The 21,089-nt window shown below is 35.7% G+C and overlaps 1 protein-coding gene across 1 annotated transcript; it reads right to left on the bottom strand.

The window, feature by feature from the left end:
• Positions 1-5,429: 5,429 nt before the first annotated feature.
• Positions 5,430-20,736, bottom strand: LOC127494623 (activin receptor type-2B). Its single transcript, XM_051860640.1, has 11 exons — positions 20,221-20,736; positions 16,024-16,231; positions 13,961-14,070; positions 13,094-13,245; positions 12,311-12,454; positions 12,052-12,195; positions 11,720-11,865; positions 11,453-11,567; positions 9,747-9,885; positions 9,198-9,328; positions 5,430-8,862 (listed from the first exon to the last, which is right to left on the bottom strand). Exons 1-11 carry the CDS (start codon positions 20,261-20,263, stop codon positions 8,659-8,661), a joined length of 1,536 nt encoding a protein of 511 aa, XP_051716600.1. The 5' UTR covers positions 20,264-20,736; the 3' UTR covers positions 5,430-8,658.
• Between the last annotated feature and the right edge of the window lie 353 nt (positions 20,737-21,089).

The raw sequence follows: 21,089 nt of genomic DNA, 5'->3' as shown, positions 1-21,089 counted from the left end.
GTGGCACCTGGTGTGTCTTCTGCTGCTGTAGCTCATCTGCTTCAAGGTTGGATGTGTTGTGCGTTCAGAGATGCTCTTCTGCAGACCTCGCTTGTAACGAGTGCTTATTTGAGTTACTGTTGCCTTTTTATCAGCATAAACCAGTATAGTTTTTCTCCTCTGCCATCAACAAGTCATTTTCACCCACAGAACTGCTGCTCACTGGATATTTTTCTCTTTTTCGGACTATTCTCTGTAAACCCTAGCGATGGTTATGCGTGAAAATCCTAGTAGATCAGCAGTTTCTGAAATACACAGACCAGCCCGTCTGTCACCATCAACCATGTCACATTGAAAGTCACTTAAATCACCTTTCTTCCCCACTTCAGCAGATCATTTTGACCATGTCTACATGCCTAAATGCATTGAGTTGGTGCCATGTGATTATCTGATTAGATATTTGCATTAATGAGCAGTTGAACAGGTGTACCTAATAAAGTGGCCGGTGAGTGTGTGTGTGTGTGTGTATATATATATATATATATATATATATTCATGAATAACGGAAACTCAGTAAAGCCGGGTTAAACTCCTGAGCCATTACAAAAAGATAATAGTCATAAAGACTACAAAATCTGCATGTGTGTGTGTTTGTGAAAAAAAAAAACAGGCTGACACAGAGACTATAAAGGCTCTTAGAAGCTCTCAAATGCATGACATCTAAAGCACATTTGTGACCTGACCCAATAAAAAATCTCCCAAAATAATGTATATCATCACCATCATCCCATGCAACATTTTTTTGGAGATATGCATAAAATATATTATGCGTTCATAAAGAATATTTGAATGTTAAGGAATAGTTTGATCAATTCAGTCATTTACTCATTCACTCATTTGAGGGAATTTTAATTTGGTGTGAACTAATCCTTAAACAAATGCATGAATGAATAAATGTTAATATGATGACATCATGGAACATTACATATATGTGAAATATGATTCCAGTTCTTGAAATACAAAAGCAAATGTGTACAGCACCATCTTCTGAGAAACAAACAAAAAAAAATCATAATATGATCATAATAATCCGCCATAGAAAAAAAAAAATGGAAAAATGCAATTAACGCCATCCATCTGCTGGTGCAGCGAAGGCTTAGAAAGGTTTGGAGAAATCCTGACCCGGAGAGAAGCTCTGCTTATTTCCACTGAACTGAAAAAGAGACTTTTCCTGAAATAGGTTTTTTTTTTGTCATTGTTGTTCATTTTAATGCATTTCATTTGCCATTATTTAATCTTGAATAGAGTCAACCTGTCATGATCACAAAATAAAATGTGATCATGACCTTGACATGAAGCATGGAAGCATGAAGCATGCAACAATATTACAACATTCATTTGCATATTATTATTATACAAATTAATTAGCATATAATTTAAATGCAACTTGTCTATCAATCTAACCTGTCTTGTTCTATTTTAAGTTCTTTCTCATTCTGCTGTTGTTCGTGTCTCTTACCGGTTGTTCTTCTGAGGGATGCTTCACTTTTTTTCTGAGCTTCTGTCCAATGCGTCATTGGTTCTCACATGTCGTAATCAAAGACGTCAAGCCAGTCTGAATATGAGCAACAGAGAGAGTTTGCTTGAACAAAGACTTTACTTTTGGTCTGTTTCTAACACAAAGCCATTCTATGACTTCAGAAGTCTTGGAACGTAGTACACGTGACATGTAGACTACTTTTAAAGATCCCATGAAATGGCCTGACGAGTGCAGCTGTTTTTCTAAAGTTGACGTGTTTCCTATTCAAACAGGACGTTGAGGCGGGACATATATTGATCAAATGAATTAATCAGATTGATCAAAATGAGTAAGTGCAGGACGAGTAATCAGATATTTTAAGCGTTATCCTCAAGGAGACACCATTATAGTAAGTTTATACAACAACGATGTATTAAAAACAGAAAAGTTTTTCCTTTGCATTTTTCGCATACAGACGACAATGTCAAAACGATTCCCACGATTAAAAAAAGTAATATTATGCTGCTAGGCCAGTAGTTGGCGATGTCACTTCGTAAAGAAACACTACACGCCTACAGACTGAACACGTAATTTGCATGCTCATGATGTCACCGTTTTCACAAATTCACGTTTTTGTAGTTTACAGAAACAATAACACTATTGTCTTCAAAAACTTGGATTTGAAAACCGTTTTCAAAAGTTTGTGTTTTCAGGTCCCCAAAACGCAGTTGTCATGTAAATGAAAGGCTAAAAAGTTTTCAGTTTTTAGCTGAAAACCGTGTTGTGTAAATGGCCACTTAAAGGGTTAGTTCACCCAAAAATGAAAATAATGTCATTTATTACTCACCCTCATGTCGTTCTACAGCCGTAAGACCATCGTTCATCTTCGGAACACAAATTAAGATATTTTTGATTAAATCCGATAGCTCAGCGAGGCCTGTATAGACAGCAATGGTACTTCTTCTCTCAAGATCCATAAAGATACTAAAAAATGTACTAATAAATGTACATAAATGTATTAAAAAACATATTTAAATCAGTTCATGTGAGTACATTGGTTCTACCTTAATATTATAAAGCGATGAGAATATTTTTGTGCGCCAAAAAACCCCCAAAATAACGACTTTTTAACAATATCTAGTGATGGCCGATTTCATAACACTGCTTCTTGAAGCTTTGGAGCTTTACGAATCGAATCAGTGGTTCGGAGTGCCAAAGTCACGTGATTTCAGCAGTTTAGTGCTTTGATACGCGACCTGAATCACTGATTCGACTCAAAAGATTCATAACACTCTGAAGCAGTGTTTTGAAATCGGCTATCACTAGATATTGTTAAAAAGTCGTTTTTGGGTTTTTGGCGCACAAAAAATATTCTTATCGCTTTATAATATTAAGATAGAACCACTGAACTCACATGAACTGATTTAAATATGTTTTTAGTACATTAATGGATCTTGAGAGAGAAAGTATCATTGCTGTCTATGCAGGCCTCACTGAGCCATTGGATTTAATCAAAAATATCTTAATTTGTGTTCTGAAGATGAACAAAGGTCTTACAGGTGTAGAACAATATGAGGATGAGTAATAAATGACATTATTTTCATTTTTGGGTGAACTAACCCTTTAATCTGCTCAATCTTTTAGGAGTCCACTAGTATATACAGGGTTTCTGCAGGTTTTTTAAAGGTAGATTTAAGCATTAGTAATACTTAGCAATACTTAAAAGTTTTACAATACAGTGCCTTATATGTATTTAAGTCTTGATTACCTCTGCTCCCAACTACTAGAATATGGACATAACTTTTACTGTACCTTCTGATCACACTGCAAAAAAGTGATGTTTTTGATGTTCTCAGTATTTTTGTCTTGTTTTTCCAGTGCAAATGTAAAAGATACATTTACTTCAGAAGCTAAATGATATAAGAATTCTTATTTTCTGTGGAATCGATCCAAATGAAGTGAGTTTATGATTAAAACAAGAACAATACTATTGGAAAAATCAACTTAAGTCAAAGGGTAAAGTTTTCATACCCTAATGGCAGATATTTGTTTTTGTTTTAAGTGTAAACTCACTTAATTTTGTTCAATTTATGAGAAAACAAGACTTCATATCTTTATTTTGCATCTCAAGTAAATGCATTATGATTTAAAGATGTTCATAGATGCATTACAAAACATGACTAAAACACTGAGGAAGATATTCTTTTTTTTTCTTGCAGTACGTGCAGCATTTAATGCTATGACTTTATGAATTTGAGACTTTCTGCTTCGAATTAACACCTTTTTACTGGGATTGTTCACTCAAATTAAAATTCTGTAATTAATTACTCTCCCCCATGTTGTTCCAAATCCGGAAGACTTTCGCTCATCTTCGGCACACAAATGAAGATCTTTTAATGAAATCTGAGAGATTTCTGTCCCTTTTTTGACAGCCTACACAACTACCACTTTCAAGGCCCAGAAAGGTAGTAAAGACATAATTAAAGTAATCCATGTAACTCCAGTGGTTTAACCTCAATTTTATGAAAAAAAAAAAAAAAAAAAAATTACCATTAATGACAGAAATTTTCATTTTTGGGTGAACAATTTAATTTGTGGAAGGGTGAATTAAGACTTTTTAAGACCTGCAGAAACCCTAAAAGCAAACAAACTTGCATTAAAAGGTTTTCTAGGAAAGAATATTTTTTCCACAGTCATTTTTGATTGATAAACTAAAACATCGTCCTTGATAAACAGGAATCGTCCTGTTAATATAACCGTTAAGGTCTATTTTAAGCAGGTTGTCTTGTGAGTCTCTCTGGTGATCTCTGACTCTGAGGATTTCAGTCATTTGTCATTCCTGGTGTGTTATCGTAGATCCTTACAGAGACAGAGGAGTCTGGCGAGATATCTGCTGGTATTAAATATTTGGGACTGTCTGTCCATATGTCCTGTTTGTTTCCTAACCTCGCAGTCAACATCTGTCGCTTCCCGTCCTGAGTCATGAGCTCATGTGCTGAGAGATCATGCGAACACATACTGCCCTCTGCTGCTGTATATAGTCATAACAACCGAACACCGTGAGAGGAATTAAACCTCAGCTTTGCTACAGAAGCGTCATTAACTCATATTTTTTAAAGGGGTCCTTGATTATGATTTCACTTTTTTAACTTTAGTTAGTGTGTAATGTTGCTGTTTGAGCATAAACAACATCTGCAAAGTTACGACGCTCAAAGTTCAATGCAAAGGGAGATTTGCTGGATTTGCACAAAAGATTAACATGCTGGCACATGCTAGTGGATCAGTTGAATCAACTCCACAGCAACTACATAAATTTATCCACTAACCATTCAGAATCGTCCAGTTTCATTCTAAAAGTTGTAACTTCTTCCTGAGTCTCTCCATCAGTGTCCGACTCCGGTTTGAACAATGTAAGGCTGAACACCGTTACTGACAATCCTCATTTTGGCTGCGTGAGATTCTCCAGCTTTGTTGTTGTTGAGCAACCAAAGCGTGAGCTGTTAAAGCTCCGCCCTCTTCTGGAAAGGAGGCTGGGAGCAGCAGCTCGTTTGCATGTAAAGGGACACACACAAAAACGGCATGTTTTTGCTCACACTCAAATAGAGGCAAATTTGACAAGCTATAATAAATGATCTGTGGGGTATTTTGAGCTGAAACTTCAGACACATTCTGGGGACACCAAAATTCTTTCTAAAATTCTCAGATGTCTTTTTATAAGTTTTGTAAAAAAAAAAAAAAAAAAAAAAAAGTTTTGTATATGTGATCTTTAGAGGTCAAGTTTGGTCATGTCCTTTTACCTTTGAATAAATAAATAAAGATAAAAAAATAACGTGTCTCTGTTTTAAGGGCTGATAAAGAGACAATAAATAATGAAAGAGACAGAAGTACAATTAAAGTCTCTATGTCCTAAAGTAAAAAGACAAACAGGACGTTTAAGTGAGAAACAAATGTTTAATTCAACAAAATACTGAACATGGCAGCAGAATCTGAAATGACCCAAACAGGGGCAACACAACACATTTACTACATTAGCAGCAGTAAAAAAACAAAACAAACAAACAAAACAAAACAAACAAAAAAAAACACATCAACAGACCTCCATCTCCTTAATGAGAACCAGCCCACATCAGGCCAGCAAAGGATCGTGGGAAATCTATACTCAGGTAGTCCTAATGTATGAACACTTCAGGTTTTGTGTGAAATGCAGAGAAATATAACAAGAGTAAAAGGTGCTTCAACTACATCAGTTAGCAGATCTAATAACGTTATATACATCACACATCATCAACACCTGATAGGATACAAAGTTTGGCTTAAACTAAATTTGCACAACTTGCACTGCAATACTTTAATTATATTTCAAATCCCTGATTTGATAATAGACAAATCCAACTTAATACGATTAAGGTGGAGAGGAAGGAAGAAAATACATGTACCACACAAACAAACAAATGAAAAACAAAAGAAAAACACAATTGTGAAAGGTTTGCGTGTCCTCAGAGAATACTTATTCTGAACCACAGAAGCCATTTAACCTGCGGATGCTTGACTCAAAGCAAAAAAACTTTGTGAAATGCACCGAGCACCTGGCAATCAAAGTCAGAGCACCTTCTGTTAAAAAATAACTGATTAAAAACAAAACAATCTCCTTAAAAATCACAGAAAAGCAGCTGTATATTAAATTATATTGCTACCACAAAACTGAATAAAATACTTTTTATATATATATATATATATATATATATATATATATATATAAACTCACAATATCTGAGGTATATCTAATCACTGAGCGTATGAAGGTCGATATTCAGTGATGGATTTAGTGTTACGCTGAATGAGTTTGATAAAAGCTGCCTGTTTCTGAACAACACTGGGAGTCCATGAGAGGACTGAACAGTTTGACAGAGCAGATTACAGCACTACGGACATTCAGTCTTCTTCACTGGTCAAGTTATTGCGTGAAACAGGCGAGCTCTGTGAAGATCACGAATCAAGAAATGTCTGGGTCATGTTTCAGCCCAAAAATCAAAAGAAAAAAAATAGGAAACTAAATGTTGCATTTTTAGCACATTTTTTCCTCATTACAGTAATGCAAAAAAAAAAAAAAAAACCTGTGGTTTAATTTTTCACATTATGGTAATGACAATTTGAGGAAAAAATTGTTGCTTAATTGTTATAAAATTAATGCTAGAACAGCTTTGTTTTCTGCCATATTTAATGTTCCATAAAGAAAATGAAGCCTATTTTAGGACCATTCTGATTTTTTAATATTGTTACATTATTTAAGGACATTTTAGCACTTTTTTTTTTTTTCTCAATACAGTAATGCAAAAAAACAAAAACAACTGTGGTTTAATTTTTTGCATTATGGTAATAATAATCTGGGGGAGAAAATTGCAGCTTAATTGTTATAAAATTAATGCTAGAATGGCCCAAAAAAAGAGTTGCAATATTTAATGTTCCATAAAGAGAACTAAGCCTATTTTAGGACCATTATGTTTTTTACATTGGGACATTATTTTCATAATAGTTCAGCACATCTTGTTCTCATTACAGTAATGCAAAAAAAAAAAAAAAAAAAAAAAAAAAAAACCACATTACTATGATGCGAAAAAAAATTACATTGAAAAACACAACTGTAAATATATTTAAGGTAATTTTTGTTGTGCTTAACATCAATAAAACAAAAATCATTTGAAATAATTTTTACACTGCGGGACAGTATTTTTTTCGCATTACGGTAATGATAATTTGGGGGAGAAAATTGTTGCTTAATTGTTATAAAATTAATGCTGAAACAGCCCAAAAATAGCTTTATTTTCTGCTAAATTAAATGTTCCATAAAGAGAATGAAGCCTATTTTAGGACCATTATGAGTTTTTTATATTGTGACGTGACAATTTCGCCCATAATAATAATTAAAAAAAAATACTGTAATGCAAGGAAAAAAATATCTTTAAATATATTTTACAATTGTGCTCTACAAATTAAATATATTTTAAGGCATTTTTTGTTGTACCAAATAACACTAATTTCTTTAATAATTCTATCATTTGAATTGTTTTACATTACGCCAATGAAAATGTGCTCAAAAGTTATGAAAATAATGCCACAATACAAAAACTCTTGACTCTAAAAATAAGCTTTACTCTCTTTGAGCACAAATGTTCATTAGTGTATAATTGGACTTTTTTTATTTTGATTTTCAGATGATTTATGACCCATGTTTTTCTTGGTGAGATTCACCATACTGCTGAGAACTATTGCTGTAAAAGTGAGCGGTCACACAATCACGTGCACAGAGTTTACCTGAGAGTAGTGTAGTGGATAAACATCACACACTTTCCTGATGCACCCATACATTTCGCTGTGATTAAAATCAAACCTGTAACGCAGCACTGGTCTTTGTGCAGCCGCAACTGCAGCTCTTGTCACGCGGAAACAACAAACGCTAAAACACGCCGCTCGGGATGCTCTACTGATGGCACTTCTGATATCAGATACTTCAATATAATGTGTCAACGACAAGCGGATGCTACATTAAAATCAATCCCGACACTTCGAAAGGCAACTCAAATCATAACAGTCCTGCTGCCTTCAGCTTCCAGTGTCCCGGACGACTGCCGTCACGAACGGAAATAAGAAAAACAACATCCCACGAGACATTTCAGGGAAGAAAGGGTACAGTTAAACAGCAATAAAACTATGCTAAAATTCACTGAGAACAAAGAGGACCTTGTGTGCTCTTGGGAAGGTTGCTTTTGTGTAACAGTCTTCAGATCGGCGCGTAGTCTCAATAAAACCAGGGTAGAGAGTTCGGATGGAGGTATTCATGGAGTGAAGGCAAAAAAACAACATATAAATGGCATTAAAACTGATGAGGTAACGTGTGCTCATATCCCAGCAGTCTGAAACAATCCCCTGAATGCCCTCTGAGAGTTCAGTCTTCTCACGTTTGAGGTTTTTTTGTGTCTGCCTTCCTCTCGGAAGAATACAGTAGATGAATGTGCTGGTGAAACCGATCCAACGATGCGAGAAGAAAGAAAGAATTAAATACATGACGATCAAGAGATCAAATTAGCAGCAAAGTTCACATTACTGGAGAGGTGTCCGCTCTGCAGCGATGAACGCAGTCCCTGATGTTTGAAGGTCGGCGTTCAGGTGCTGGACTCTTTGGGTGGAAGGTCCGTATCGCTGTCAGATGTCACCATGGAGACCAGGCACTCTGAGGTAGACGTGTTGATGGTGTTGTTTGCCTTGGAGATGGTGGAGATGCGTTCCTCCACGCAGCCCGCCGACAGTCGCGCCTCAGCGTCGTGGTCCCAGCACTCCTCGATGGTCTCGCATAACTGGCCCAAACCCTGAGAAAGAGGTCAAAATAAACCCTCAGATTATTTAGAGGATTTGATTTTGATTGGATTGGATTTTTAGGCCCAAAATCAAAATTGGAAGATGTCACAAGCTGGATCTGGACATGGATTGCCCATGTGAGCGATTTTGGGGGGGGGGATTGATAAAAATTACAATTGTGATTAAAATAAATAAATAAATCCAGGTTTGCTGTGCTTGTTTGTTGGGCTGCACAATTTGAATAAAATGTTGTGAATACATATCAATATAGATGTAAAATAATAATAATAGCACATATCGTGATTAATTGTGAATCCCTAACTCCTACTCAAAGGTACTTTCTCACCGAATGTTTAATCCAACAGTCTTTAAAGACGGGCCGCATCTTCTTGTGGACCACTGCGTCTTGAAGGTCCTCCAGTGAAGGGTGCTGGCCCACCTCCTCCTCAAAGGGCAGCTGGTACTCATCTACAGGACCTGAGTGAGACAGCAACAGCATTAGCTGTAGCACACACAATATACAGGCAGATTGTTTTCAATTTTTCAAAGTCAATAAAGTACAGGGCTGGGTCGACAACAATGAAAGTTATTTTCAGTTAATGCAACCACAGAAAGACATCAATAAAACAGCTTGTAAACAACATGTCACTTAATGTGTATAAGAATAAAAATAACTAATGAATCAATACTGAATCAAACTGAGATTTTAATAGATTTGTGAAATGTCAATTTCCAACCCTATAAATAAATATAATAACAGTTCTGAAGGTTCAAGCATTATGGTGTAAATTCAAGAAGCAACTATTTAGAAGCGATTATATAACAGGTTACTCCCATCACTAAAAACTATGGTGCACACACAGACCCAGAGATCCCAATGTTTGTGTGGACTCACCATCAGAGGCGGTGCAGCGAGACACCAGCTCCCAGAGCACCAGTCCTAGAGCGTACATGTCGATCCTTAGGAAGGCGTCCCTTTGGAAATTAATGGCTCCCTCCAGCACCTCTGGAGCCATGTAACGTCGAGTTCCCACCTGTGACAGATACAGAAAACACAAACACATGTTAGACACACTTTCACTGTCATCCCAGTGGAGTTTAGGGACAACCTGGCATTTTGTTTTACACAGAAATTCACATATTACCATCCTATTTGTTTCAAATTTGTAGTTATTTTAACTTAATGGCTAAATGAAAACTGATGTAATATATATATATATATATTATATATATATATATATATATATATATATTAGTTTTGTGGTAACACCTTATTTTAGGGTCTTTTAACTAGTTGCTTATTAGCATGCATATTACTAGTTTATTGGTTGTTTATTAGTACTTATTAAGCACATATTAATGCCTTATTCTGCATGACCTTATTCTACATTCTTAATCCTACCCAATACCTAAACATAACAACTACCTTACTAACTAGTAATAAGCAGTAAATTAGTTTATTGAGGGAAAAGTCGTAGTAAATAGTTTATGTGTGTTCCCTATACTAAAGTGTTACCAGTTTTGTTTTTTAAAATACATTATATTTATTTGAACTCAAGTAATGAAGATGCGCAATGAAGGGACTAACACATTTGCCTTTTCTTTTTTTGTGTTTTTTTAATTTATACAACTCTTCTGTAAAACTGATTTGATCTTGGACTGAAAACCTCATGTTTCTTACATTTATCAATTTAGCAGAAGCTTTTATTCAAAAGCATATAAATAAATAAACATCACAAGCACTTTCTCATAAGAGCAGTGATATTTTCAGTACACAGCGGCAAATTTCAAGTATAAAGATGGATTAGATTAGTGTTCGAATTTGCATTAATAGTTTTTAACTAGGTGTGCAGATTATTTTTTGTTTTTATTTATTCATTCTGAATTGATGCACCTGAATACCAACAAGTGAAATATAAATACATTTCCATTCAAAAATTTGGGGTTATTGGATTTTTTTTTCTTTCTATTAAAGAAGTACTTTTATTTGGCAAGGATGCATTAAATTTATCAAAAGTCAAAGTTAAGACATTTATAAAGCTCAAATTTCAATTTCAAAATTCAAATTCTATTTCAAATTAATGCTGCTCATTTGAACTTTCTATTCATTAAAGAATGCTGAAAAAATGCAGTTTCCACAAAAATATGAAGCTGCGCAACTATTTTAAATATTGATAATAATCAGAAATGTTTCTTGAGCAGCAAATCAGCATATCAGAATGATTTCTGAAGGATCATGTGACACTGAAGACTGGAGTAATGATGCTGAAAATTCAGCTTTGCATCACAGGAATAAATTACATTTTAAAACATTCAAATAAAAAAAAAAAGTTATTTTAAATTGTGATAATATTTCCCAATATTACTGTTTTTATTGTTTTTTTATACAAAGAAATGCAGCCTTGGTATGGGACTTCTTTCAGAAACATTAAAAAAAAAAAAAAAAAAAAAATCTTACAGAGCAAAACTTTAAAGCAGTAGTGCATATTGGTGCAGAAGGGTTTGTTAACCTAAAATTGAATTCAGATATTTTACATGGATATAAAGAGATATATGGAAAGAAATGTAGTCAAAGGTTTGGCTTCATCCGTTTATTCTCACCTGGCCGTGTGTATCTCCAGGTGGTTTCCCAGGCTCAAAGCGGACCGCCAACCCAAAATCCGCAATCACTGCAGTTAAATCCATCTTTAGAAGGACATTCTTACTCTTGAAATCTCTGCAAAACACAAACCTCAAATCACCCAGTGCCTACACTGACAGCAGTACACCTTTGACTTTCACTTGCTTATCACTAAACAGAAAGAGCATTGTATGTAAAACTATCTTTTAAAAGTACACATCAAATGCATCAAGATCAGGTTTGTGTACCTGTGTGCAATGGCTGGTTTCGGTCCCTCTGCACGGTAAGGAAGGTCTTCATGAAGGTACGCCAGGCCACGGGACATAGTTGCAGAAATATGGCACAACTGAGGCCAGCTCACAGGGTTCCCCTTCAGGTAATCTGTTAGCGAGCCCTGCAATGCATACAATTTGGGTTTTAAATAAAGATTTTGATGACATTATGATTGATTCTATGCATATCTTTAAATGCAACAGGTATTTTGGTGCTTCTTTGAAACATTATTTGGTCCATTTTGCCTCACAATGAGGCTGTGCTATACATATAGGGACATTTACAGAAAAATGAAACACACACTGACCCTTTCATGGAATTCTGTGACCAGCCACAACTCCATCTGAAGGTTGGTGCCTCGTTTTTCTGCTGAGATGTAGTGTAGAATATTCTCATGTTTAAAACCCTCAGTGAGGTAAATGTCTCTTTCGTTCTGCCATGACTGCTTGTCCTGTTGATATACACATTATTTCAAAATCAAGCACTATACACACGCATGTTAAAATTCATTTGAGAAATCAAAAACAAGCAATCCTCTTTTCAGGGTGCATGAATGGAATATGTACCTGGATTGGAAATATTTTCACCGCCACATATTCGCTCAGTAACTGGGCCTTCCACACACAGCCAAAGCGCCCCCTGGCCTTCAACTCCAGCAACTGCAGGGGCTTCAGTCCAACAAGAGGAGACGGTGGAGGAAGACCAGCATCCTAATCAAGGAAATCAAAATAAATACTCATTTGAAAGCACATATAAGTGCAGATGAGCAGAGCTGTATAAGGTAATCAAACTAAATAAATTTAGTACGAAATACATTTTGAAAGTCTCTTATGCTCACTATGCTTATTTGATCAAAAATGCAGTCTAACAGTAATATTGTGAAATATTATTACAACTTAAAATAACCATTTTCTGTTTTAAAATATTTTTAAATGTAATTTATTCCTTTGATCAAAGCTGAATTTTCAGCATCATTACTCCAGTCTTCAGTGTCACATGATCCTTCAGAAATCATTCTAATATGCTGATTTACTGCTCAAGATCAACATTTATTATTATTATCAGTGTTAAAAACAGTTGTGCTGCTTCATATTTTTGTGGAAAAAAAACTAATAAAATTCTTTTAAGATCCTCTGATGAATAGAAAGTTCAAAAGAACAGCATTTATTTGAAATATAAATCTTTTGTGACATTATAAATGTCGTTACTGTCATTTTTGTTCAATTTAATGCATCCTCGCTGAATAAAATGATTCATTTCTTTAAAAAAAAAAGAAAAAACTTTTCAATGATAGTGTATGGAGCTACAAACATCTTGAGCACATTATTTAAGACACATAATTGTCAGACCTGGCCGATGTCGACGTGTCTGTAAGGTGGTTTTCGTTGGTGGTACGTCCAGCAGGCGAGCACCAGAGCCAGAGAGAGAATGGCCAGAGGAAGAAGGGAATAAACCAGCACGCCCATGAGAGACGGGCCCGGTTCTGGAGGCTGGATTTTTACTGTAAGAAAAACACACAACATAACGTCAGCTCAACAGCAATAACAGACAAGGAATATATTCAGGTGTAAAATAAAATGCAATTTATAAAATGGATCTTTGATGAGATGTTTGAAGCCATTATAAAATTCCACAGCTATGGCCGCACATCAACTTTATATTAATGCATTTGCTCAATGAAGTTAGAACAAATGATGTTTGTTCTCATGAGTCAAGCAAGTAGGGTTGAGCTTCTGTTCATGTTCACTGATCAATGTTTACATGTGAATAAAAGCCTCAGTTCAATCTGTTCATCATATAAAGCGATCGAGTCTCTTCAGAAGACTTGGATTGAACTGCTGAATTCATGGATTTATTTTACAAACTCTTTATGAATGTTTTGAAGTGTCAGAGTTTTGGGTGAATAGACTTTCAAGATTTCTCAGATTTCATTAAAAATATCTTTGTGTTTCGAAGATGAATGAAAGTCTTATGGGTTTGGAACGACATGAGGGTGAGTAATTAATGACAGAATTTTCATTTTTGGGTGAACTAACCCTTTAAACATGGTGAAAACATATGACATATTGCTTTATTCAACAGGTTGTTTTCTACACAAAACACTGACAATAATCATGACTATTTGCATGCCAAATGGCAATAAAAGTACCATGCACAGATATTTGTTGGCCAGAGGAGCCCCACAGCTGTGAGGAGACATATGAAGGCTCGTCTACCTTCTGGGGTGATGGCTTCTGGCAGGTGTGTGAACTTCTCATTGCAATAGTTTCCCTCACAGCAGCAGAAGAACACCTGGGGACTCTCCTCTGTGGCCACACACTCCTGTCTGCTCACACACAGAGAAAACAGTGAAAGGGATGAATAGAAAATTAGTTGTTGCTGTAACATGGCACTGATTTTTTTTCTGAATTTAAGACTGGTATGTGCTCGAAAGGCATTTCTAAATTATATAATAAATCTAAATGTAGTCATTTTGATGTCTGCAAGACAACCAGAAAGCACATCTGCAAAAACGCCATCATTTCAGCCTTTCCAGTCCTTATTGATCACTTTCTAATTGAACAGTGTCTAATGTGACCTACATCTGTACATGTTCACTTAAAGGCACAGTTCACCCAAAAATGAAAATTTGATGTTTATCTGCTTACCCCCAGGACATCCAAGATGTAGGTGACTTTGTTTCTTCAATAGAACACAAATGATGATTTTTAACTCCAACCGTTGCGTTTCTGATAACCAGAAATTAAACCCTGTGGCTCGTGACGACACATTGATGTCCTAAGACACGAAATCATTGGTTTGTGCGAGAAACCGAACAGTATTTATATCATTTTTCACCTCTAAAACACCACTATGTCCAACTGCCTTGGTGAGGTCTAAAAACGCGCTCTGATGACGGAACTGATGTCTCGCGCTTTGCTTCAATGAGTGCGAGACATCACTTCCATTGTCAGAGCGCTTTCAGACCTCACCAACCAGATGCGCAAGGCAGTTGGACATAGTGGTGTTTTAGAGGTAAAAAATTATATAAATACTGTTCGGTTTCTCACACAAACCGATCGTTTCGTGTCTTAGGACATCAGTGTGTCGTCACGAGCCACAGGGTTTAATTTGGATTTGTCTGTGCGTGTTTTTTTGACTCTTACAGATGGAGTTCCCATTGACAAGCATTATATGACTGACAGACTGCAACGGTTGGAGTTAAAAATCATCATTTGTGTTCTACTGAAGAAACAAAGTCACCTACATCTTGGATGTCCTGGGGGTAAGCAGATAAACATCAAATTTTCATTTTTGGGTGAACTATCCCTTTAAGAAAAGATGGGTCTTGGCTGAAAAAAACAACAACATTTATATAAAAAGTATATAAAATTAAAGGGATACTTCACACTAAAAACAAATGTCATCATTTACATCAGATTATAATCAACAAAAATGTCGACTCTACACTTTAAGGGCCCCATGCAAAACATGATTTTTCTTGAATAGCGTCAAAGCAATTCAAGTGTTTTTATTTTCCCTAACAGTTCAAAATAAAATGATTTTATTTTTTGCTATGGTTTATGTTTATTTTTCCACTAATGTTCAAAAGTTAGGGGTCAGTAATATTTTTTTAAAGAAATTAATACTTTACATCAACAAGGATGCATTAAACTGATCAAAAGTGACAGTAAAACATTTATAATCTTACAAAAGATTTCTATATCAATTATATACTGTTCTTTTGAGCTTTCTATTCAAAGAATCTCCACAAAAATATTAAGCAGCAGCACAAATTGGATAATAATCAGAAATGTTTTTTGAGCAGCAAATCATTATAAGAATGATTTCTGTAGGATCATGTGACACTGAAGACTGAGGTAATGATGCTGAAAATTCAGCTTTGATCACAGTAATAAATTACATTAAGATATATTACAATAGAAAACAGTTATGTTAAATCACAATAATATTTCACAATATTACTTTTTTTAACTGTATTTTTGATCTAATAAATGCAGCCTTTGTGAGCATAAGTGACTTCTTTCAAAAACATTAAAAAAAATTACCAACCTCAAACTTTTGAACAATAGTGCATGTTTAAATAGCTTTTATCCAACACATCCAATGAAGCCTGTGATATGTAAAGTGACTTTGGGTTTTAAAACATGTTCTCAAAAGTAGAAGCAAAAGATTGTAATGAAAACATTTGTTTGGCAGCAACTCCAGAACCATATCAATGGAAAAAAAATGAGTCGAGTCAAACAGTGACATTATATGAAGGTGGTTTTGGTGTGACCTGTCATAACAGTTGAAGTCGTCGAGCCAGCAGCCTTTTTTGACCAGGCGGATGGTTCCGGTGGTGTTCAACCAGGAGGCGTAACAGTGCAGCCTCTTGTCTTTCTCCCCCTCACACCTCTCAAAACCACTCTGATTGGTTTTCTCTGTCCGCCAGTTATCATTGTAGTAGACACACTCTCTGGTCGCCACCTCCGCATGACTGGCTCCTGACCGAGAAAGACAGACAAAGAGATATTAAAGCATTCAATCATTTCTCAATCTTTAAAGGCTCAATATGTAATTTTTGCCGCTAGAGGTCGCTTATTCAAAACAAAGTCGTAGCTTGATGACGCCTTGATTTCGCGGAATCATGTGAGGCATCGTCTTCACATCTACAGCTGGTGGTAAGAATACAATGGGAATCTGGCAGAAATCATATTCATGGATTAAAGATTTATTAACATTACTATAGTATGAAGCAGGGTGTGGCTGAAAGCCATTGGAGTGGAACGAGATCGCTTCCGCTTCTTCAGGTCAAGCGTATGTGGGGCTGTTTCATCATATTAGATACATTTGTGTGTTGAAAGTTGTTATAGTGCTACTCTGTGTTCGCTCGACAGCTACTATGAGACACTTGTTACACACTGCAGTAAGTTAGATCGATATTAGGCATGGTAAAACATGGTACTCGCTGTAAATCAAGAAAACAAGACAAACAATAAGACTTACTGTGTTGAGCTATAAAACATGATTAGTTTTCTGTCGATGAATGTATCCAAACAGTTGCTCACTTGTCTAATAAAACACATAATATAAATTAAAGCGTCTTTGGTGTTTCCATGGTTTCTACAAAATAAAACCGGAAACCGAGGGTAACGTGGGTATGATGTCTTTGATATGCGACACACAGACGCGGTCCGTATCCTGGTTAAAATTGCTTATTTCTCTGGATTTAAACATTCTTGGAAACATTTGGGATATTGCAAGTACACAAGTCAACAAAATATATAACACTGTTCTAGTGGTTTTTGGATATTTTAATCAAAAAATCGTACATATTGTGCCTTTAATACATTCACCAGTGAAATTTTTCTAGGCCAAAACCCAAAAATCAGTTGCATTTCAGCACTTCTAATGCCATCGTCCTGAAGTCAATTAGTTTTTTGAATGAGTTTTTGGTTAAATGCTTGAAAAAAGGTCTATAGTGAACACAAGCTCAAGATATTTTTCACGTTTTATTCCACAACGTAAAAGACATCAGTATTGCATTCTTGTGATTTTTTAAAAAGTTTTTACTTGTCTTATAAAAGGTGGTTAACAAGTGTCTAAATGAGACTACAGAGGTTGCTGGGGACATTAAACGTCATCAGCCGAACAGATAAACTCATCTACTCACTAGTCACTTTCACAGCCTAGTTGAGTTTATAATCACGCTCTTGCAACTATTCTGACTCAAACTTTTAGGGAAAATGTTTTTACAAAAGACTGAAAGAGTTGTCGGAAGCTTAGTGATGATGAAGTCATGTGACTGTAGTGTAGTTCGTTTACAGCCTATGTTTAGCTTTTGACTTCTACATTACAAAACCAACGTATATGCAAACAAATGATGCATTGCAAATGCTTTGCAACAAAAGACAAACATTTTGCTTTTGCCATCTTTAAAATAAAGGATTTGACATTTTGGTATGCATAATGCTTTAAAAGTGTGGCTGCATCTATCCAGGTATTAGTCGACAAATAACTGAATAACAGAAAATATTGGTTTTCATAGTTGCAAATGAGTTCAATAAATCACAAGCAACATTTACCTGTCAATCAAAACCTAATGAGACATTTGAACACTTAAGAACCCTTCATCAGAAACCCCAGTATGTGTTCAACTAGCCATCAAACCTCAGTACCAAAACACACAGCCACAAACCACAAGCTTCAGGGGTTGATGATTTAAGACCCGTGAATTGAGTTTTTGTGGTCTTTAAGAAAACCACCAAATCAAATCCAGATGTCGGATCAGCTGTCAGAAGGCAAGTCTTCATATAACCAACGCCGTGCATCACCGCACACATTTGCACAAAGAACTGGGTCAAGGATTGTGAGATGTTTACATAGCATAAGATCCACACAACAGGCGGAGAAAGACCTCCTAGGGTCAGATTTAAATGGGGGAAAATAACAGATTATGACATAATGTTGGACAGGGTACACCGACAAGGACGTTTATGCTCATTGCATGCTTTAAAAAATAAATAAAAACAAAGCCTGCCCCTTTAAATCCGACATATAGCTGCCAGCCACCCATCCCCCCTGCAAATGTGACCCCACCTACTCACTAAAGCACCCAGGATCAACAGAAATAAAGGCTACAAAAGCTTTAGCACTGGGGTTCAAGTTATAAGTTGATGTTCATCATGCTTTTAATGGCTAATGCCCACCCATAGATCAGCACATGTTCAATCTATAGCTTCTTTGTCACTGATACTGGGTGTCACATGATAAGAGTGAATTACATCAGCAGTCCCCTACTTAAAACCCACAGCACTCTGCTTTCCTCATTAACACACACACACAGGCAGAGTAAGTGTATTTCTAAGGTCCCCTGTGGTGCGCTTTCACACCGAAGCGCCCAGATTTTACCTTTCTTCACTCTGTCACCACCCCGCAGCTGACACACACACACGCTGATCTAGAGGGCGTATCAAAGACTCTTTTGTTTTGAGGGGGTTTCCTTCTCATAGGGACCTATAAGGGACTCCATTACAAATCAGCTTTCAGGATAAGACTTCCTCACTGTTCCCTAAAACAATGATCAAAATCAATACATCAGCATCAATAACTGGACAAAGCAGAATGCTTCGTCTGCAGGTCAAACAAACACGGTCAACATAAATGAACATACACTGTGAAAAATTATTTTCATGATTTGTTATCACAACATTTTTTATTTTGTGAAATCAACTTAGATAATTAATGTGGTTCAGATGACATAATATTTTGAGTTTCTGTTGGTTAAATCAAGCGCCTTCATTGTATTAACTCAAATTTTTAATTTCAGTGAACTCAAAATTAAGGCAACCAGATAACTTACTTTAAGTTAAACCAACAATTATTTTTTACAGTGTATAGTTAAATATCATGTTCCCAAACTACTATTATATTGTTTTTTTGTGTTTTATTTTATAACAACAGTGGACCTGATGCTTTTATATATAATACCATTATAATTTTTAACAACTTTTATTTGTTTGTTTGTCACTTCAACTCAGCCTATTATTATTAATTACTTCTTATTTGGCTTGTCTTTTTTTTTTTTTTTTTTTTTTTTTTAACACGACTGAACTCAAGCCATTATTATTACTAGAATTTTTATTTGTTTTCTGTCTTTTTGACACCATTAAACCACTATTAAACAAATTTAAAAATCACTTTTTCCTTTCTTTTTTATTTGACAGCACTGGCACGAAACCTGATGCTTACGTTATTGTTATTATTATAACTAATTTAGTTCAATTTCTGTTAAAGTGAACTGAGGTTTTGAACAATACACACTTGACAGTTAATGACTAAAATAATACGAGTAATAATAAATTTGAAAATAAAAGAATGCTTTAATACAAATATTGTGTTTGTCCACAAATAATCACATATATATATATATTATAAAAGGACTGAACAGACGATGTAGAAAGGCAACAATCCCAGCCAAAAAAAAAAGTGAAATGTTTATTATTTTATATCTAAAATTTCTTATAAACCTGCAATGAAAACAAACCAAGTTGGGAAACCAAATGTTACATGAAAACATGAGGTGAAACTGTAAAATGAGTAATCGTTTCAACAAGCCACCAGCTGTTTCACTTTTATTCTTTGTGCCCATTGAGCCTTTAAATAACCAGAAATATCTCACGAGAAACTTTAAAACAGCCTTGTCGAGCTGAACCACACCTAAATAAAGAAATATATCAAAACTCCCATGTAAATGAACAACAAATTCATGTTACATTGAACCCAAACACTCGCTGGAATGGTTTGGTAACACTGGCCGTGTTTCAAAACCTAGTGTGCTGCCTACCTAGGTGACATTCTTGGGCTTCACGTGCGAACTAACACGCTGTCCAGATAGGAAGCTTACTAGGTTTAGTAACAAACCCAACCACACTATGATAAGATAGTATCGTTTTAATTGAAGACGAACCAAATCTGTAAATGAACACCTTACCTGTGCACAAGATGAGCGCAAAAGACAGCCAGGGAACAAACATATTCCTTCCTTTGAGGATCCTGGCGCTAAATGTTGTCCTTTATGCCGTGAAAGCATTTAAGTATGAAATAAAACACATGAACGCGAAGGAGCCGCGGGCCTGCGCGCGATTCTTCAACGCTACAATAACAACACGAGCTCTCATTCACAACAACACAATGTATCCCTCAGAAGCGAGATGATCGGAAATAAAGTCCCTGATGCCACAAACATCCAGCAATTCATTCTGACCGGGCAGCATGGAGGAGCTCGTGGTGGGAGCGTGAGTTTGGTGGACGCTTGGAGTAGAAGCGAAGCCCCCTTGTGTGTACAAGCTTGTGTGTTTCTCCCCCTCTGCCGGGGCAGTTGGAGGGGGCAGGAGGGACTGACAAGCGAAAAGCTGAACAGCGTCCAAAATGGCTCCTGAGAGCCACAGCAGCGGTGCCAGTGGGAAACCCGGATGTTCATCAGGGCCACTGTGGACTCACTGCTGCACTTCATCACAAGTCAAACAAAAGCAATTCAATCAAGTGAAATAATAGTAAAAAATCTACTATAAGCTTAAGTTTAATTGCACTTAACTGGGTTTCAGTTGTAGCTACTATTTTTAATGTTAACAATTTAAAATGCATTAAACATTAAACCAATTAATTAAAATACAATTCTCCTACCTGAACAATAAGGTTAATTCGTAAATTTTAATTACATTATTATTATTGCATTATTATTATTCCCCCATTATTATCCAATTCGAAGCTTAAATAAATAAATAAATAAATAAATAAATAAATAAATAAATGCCCCATTCTACTAAATAACAGACAATTGAATTATTTTAACAGGCTACT

Source organism: Ctenopharyngodon idella, chromosome 2 (assembly GCF_019924925.1).
Source record: "Ctenopharyngodon idella isolate HZGC_01 chromosome 2, HZGC01, whole genome shotgun sequence".
Classification (NCBI taxonomy): domain Eukaryota; kingdom Metazoa; phylum Chordata; class Actinopteri; order Cypriniformes; family Xenocyprididae; genus Ctenopharyngodon; species Ctenopharyngodon idella.
Note: the sequence above shows the minus strand (reverse complement) of the source record. Positions and strands in the feature narration are given on the sequence as shown.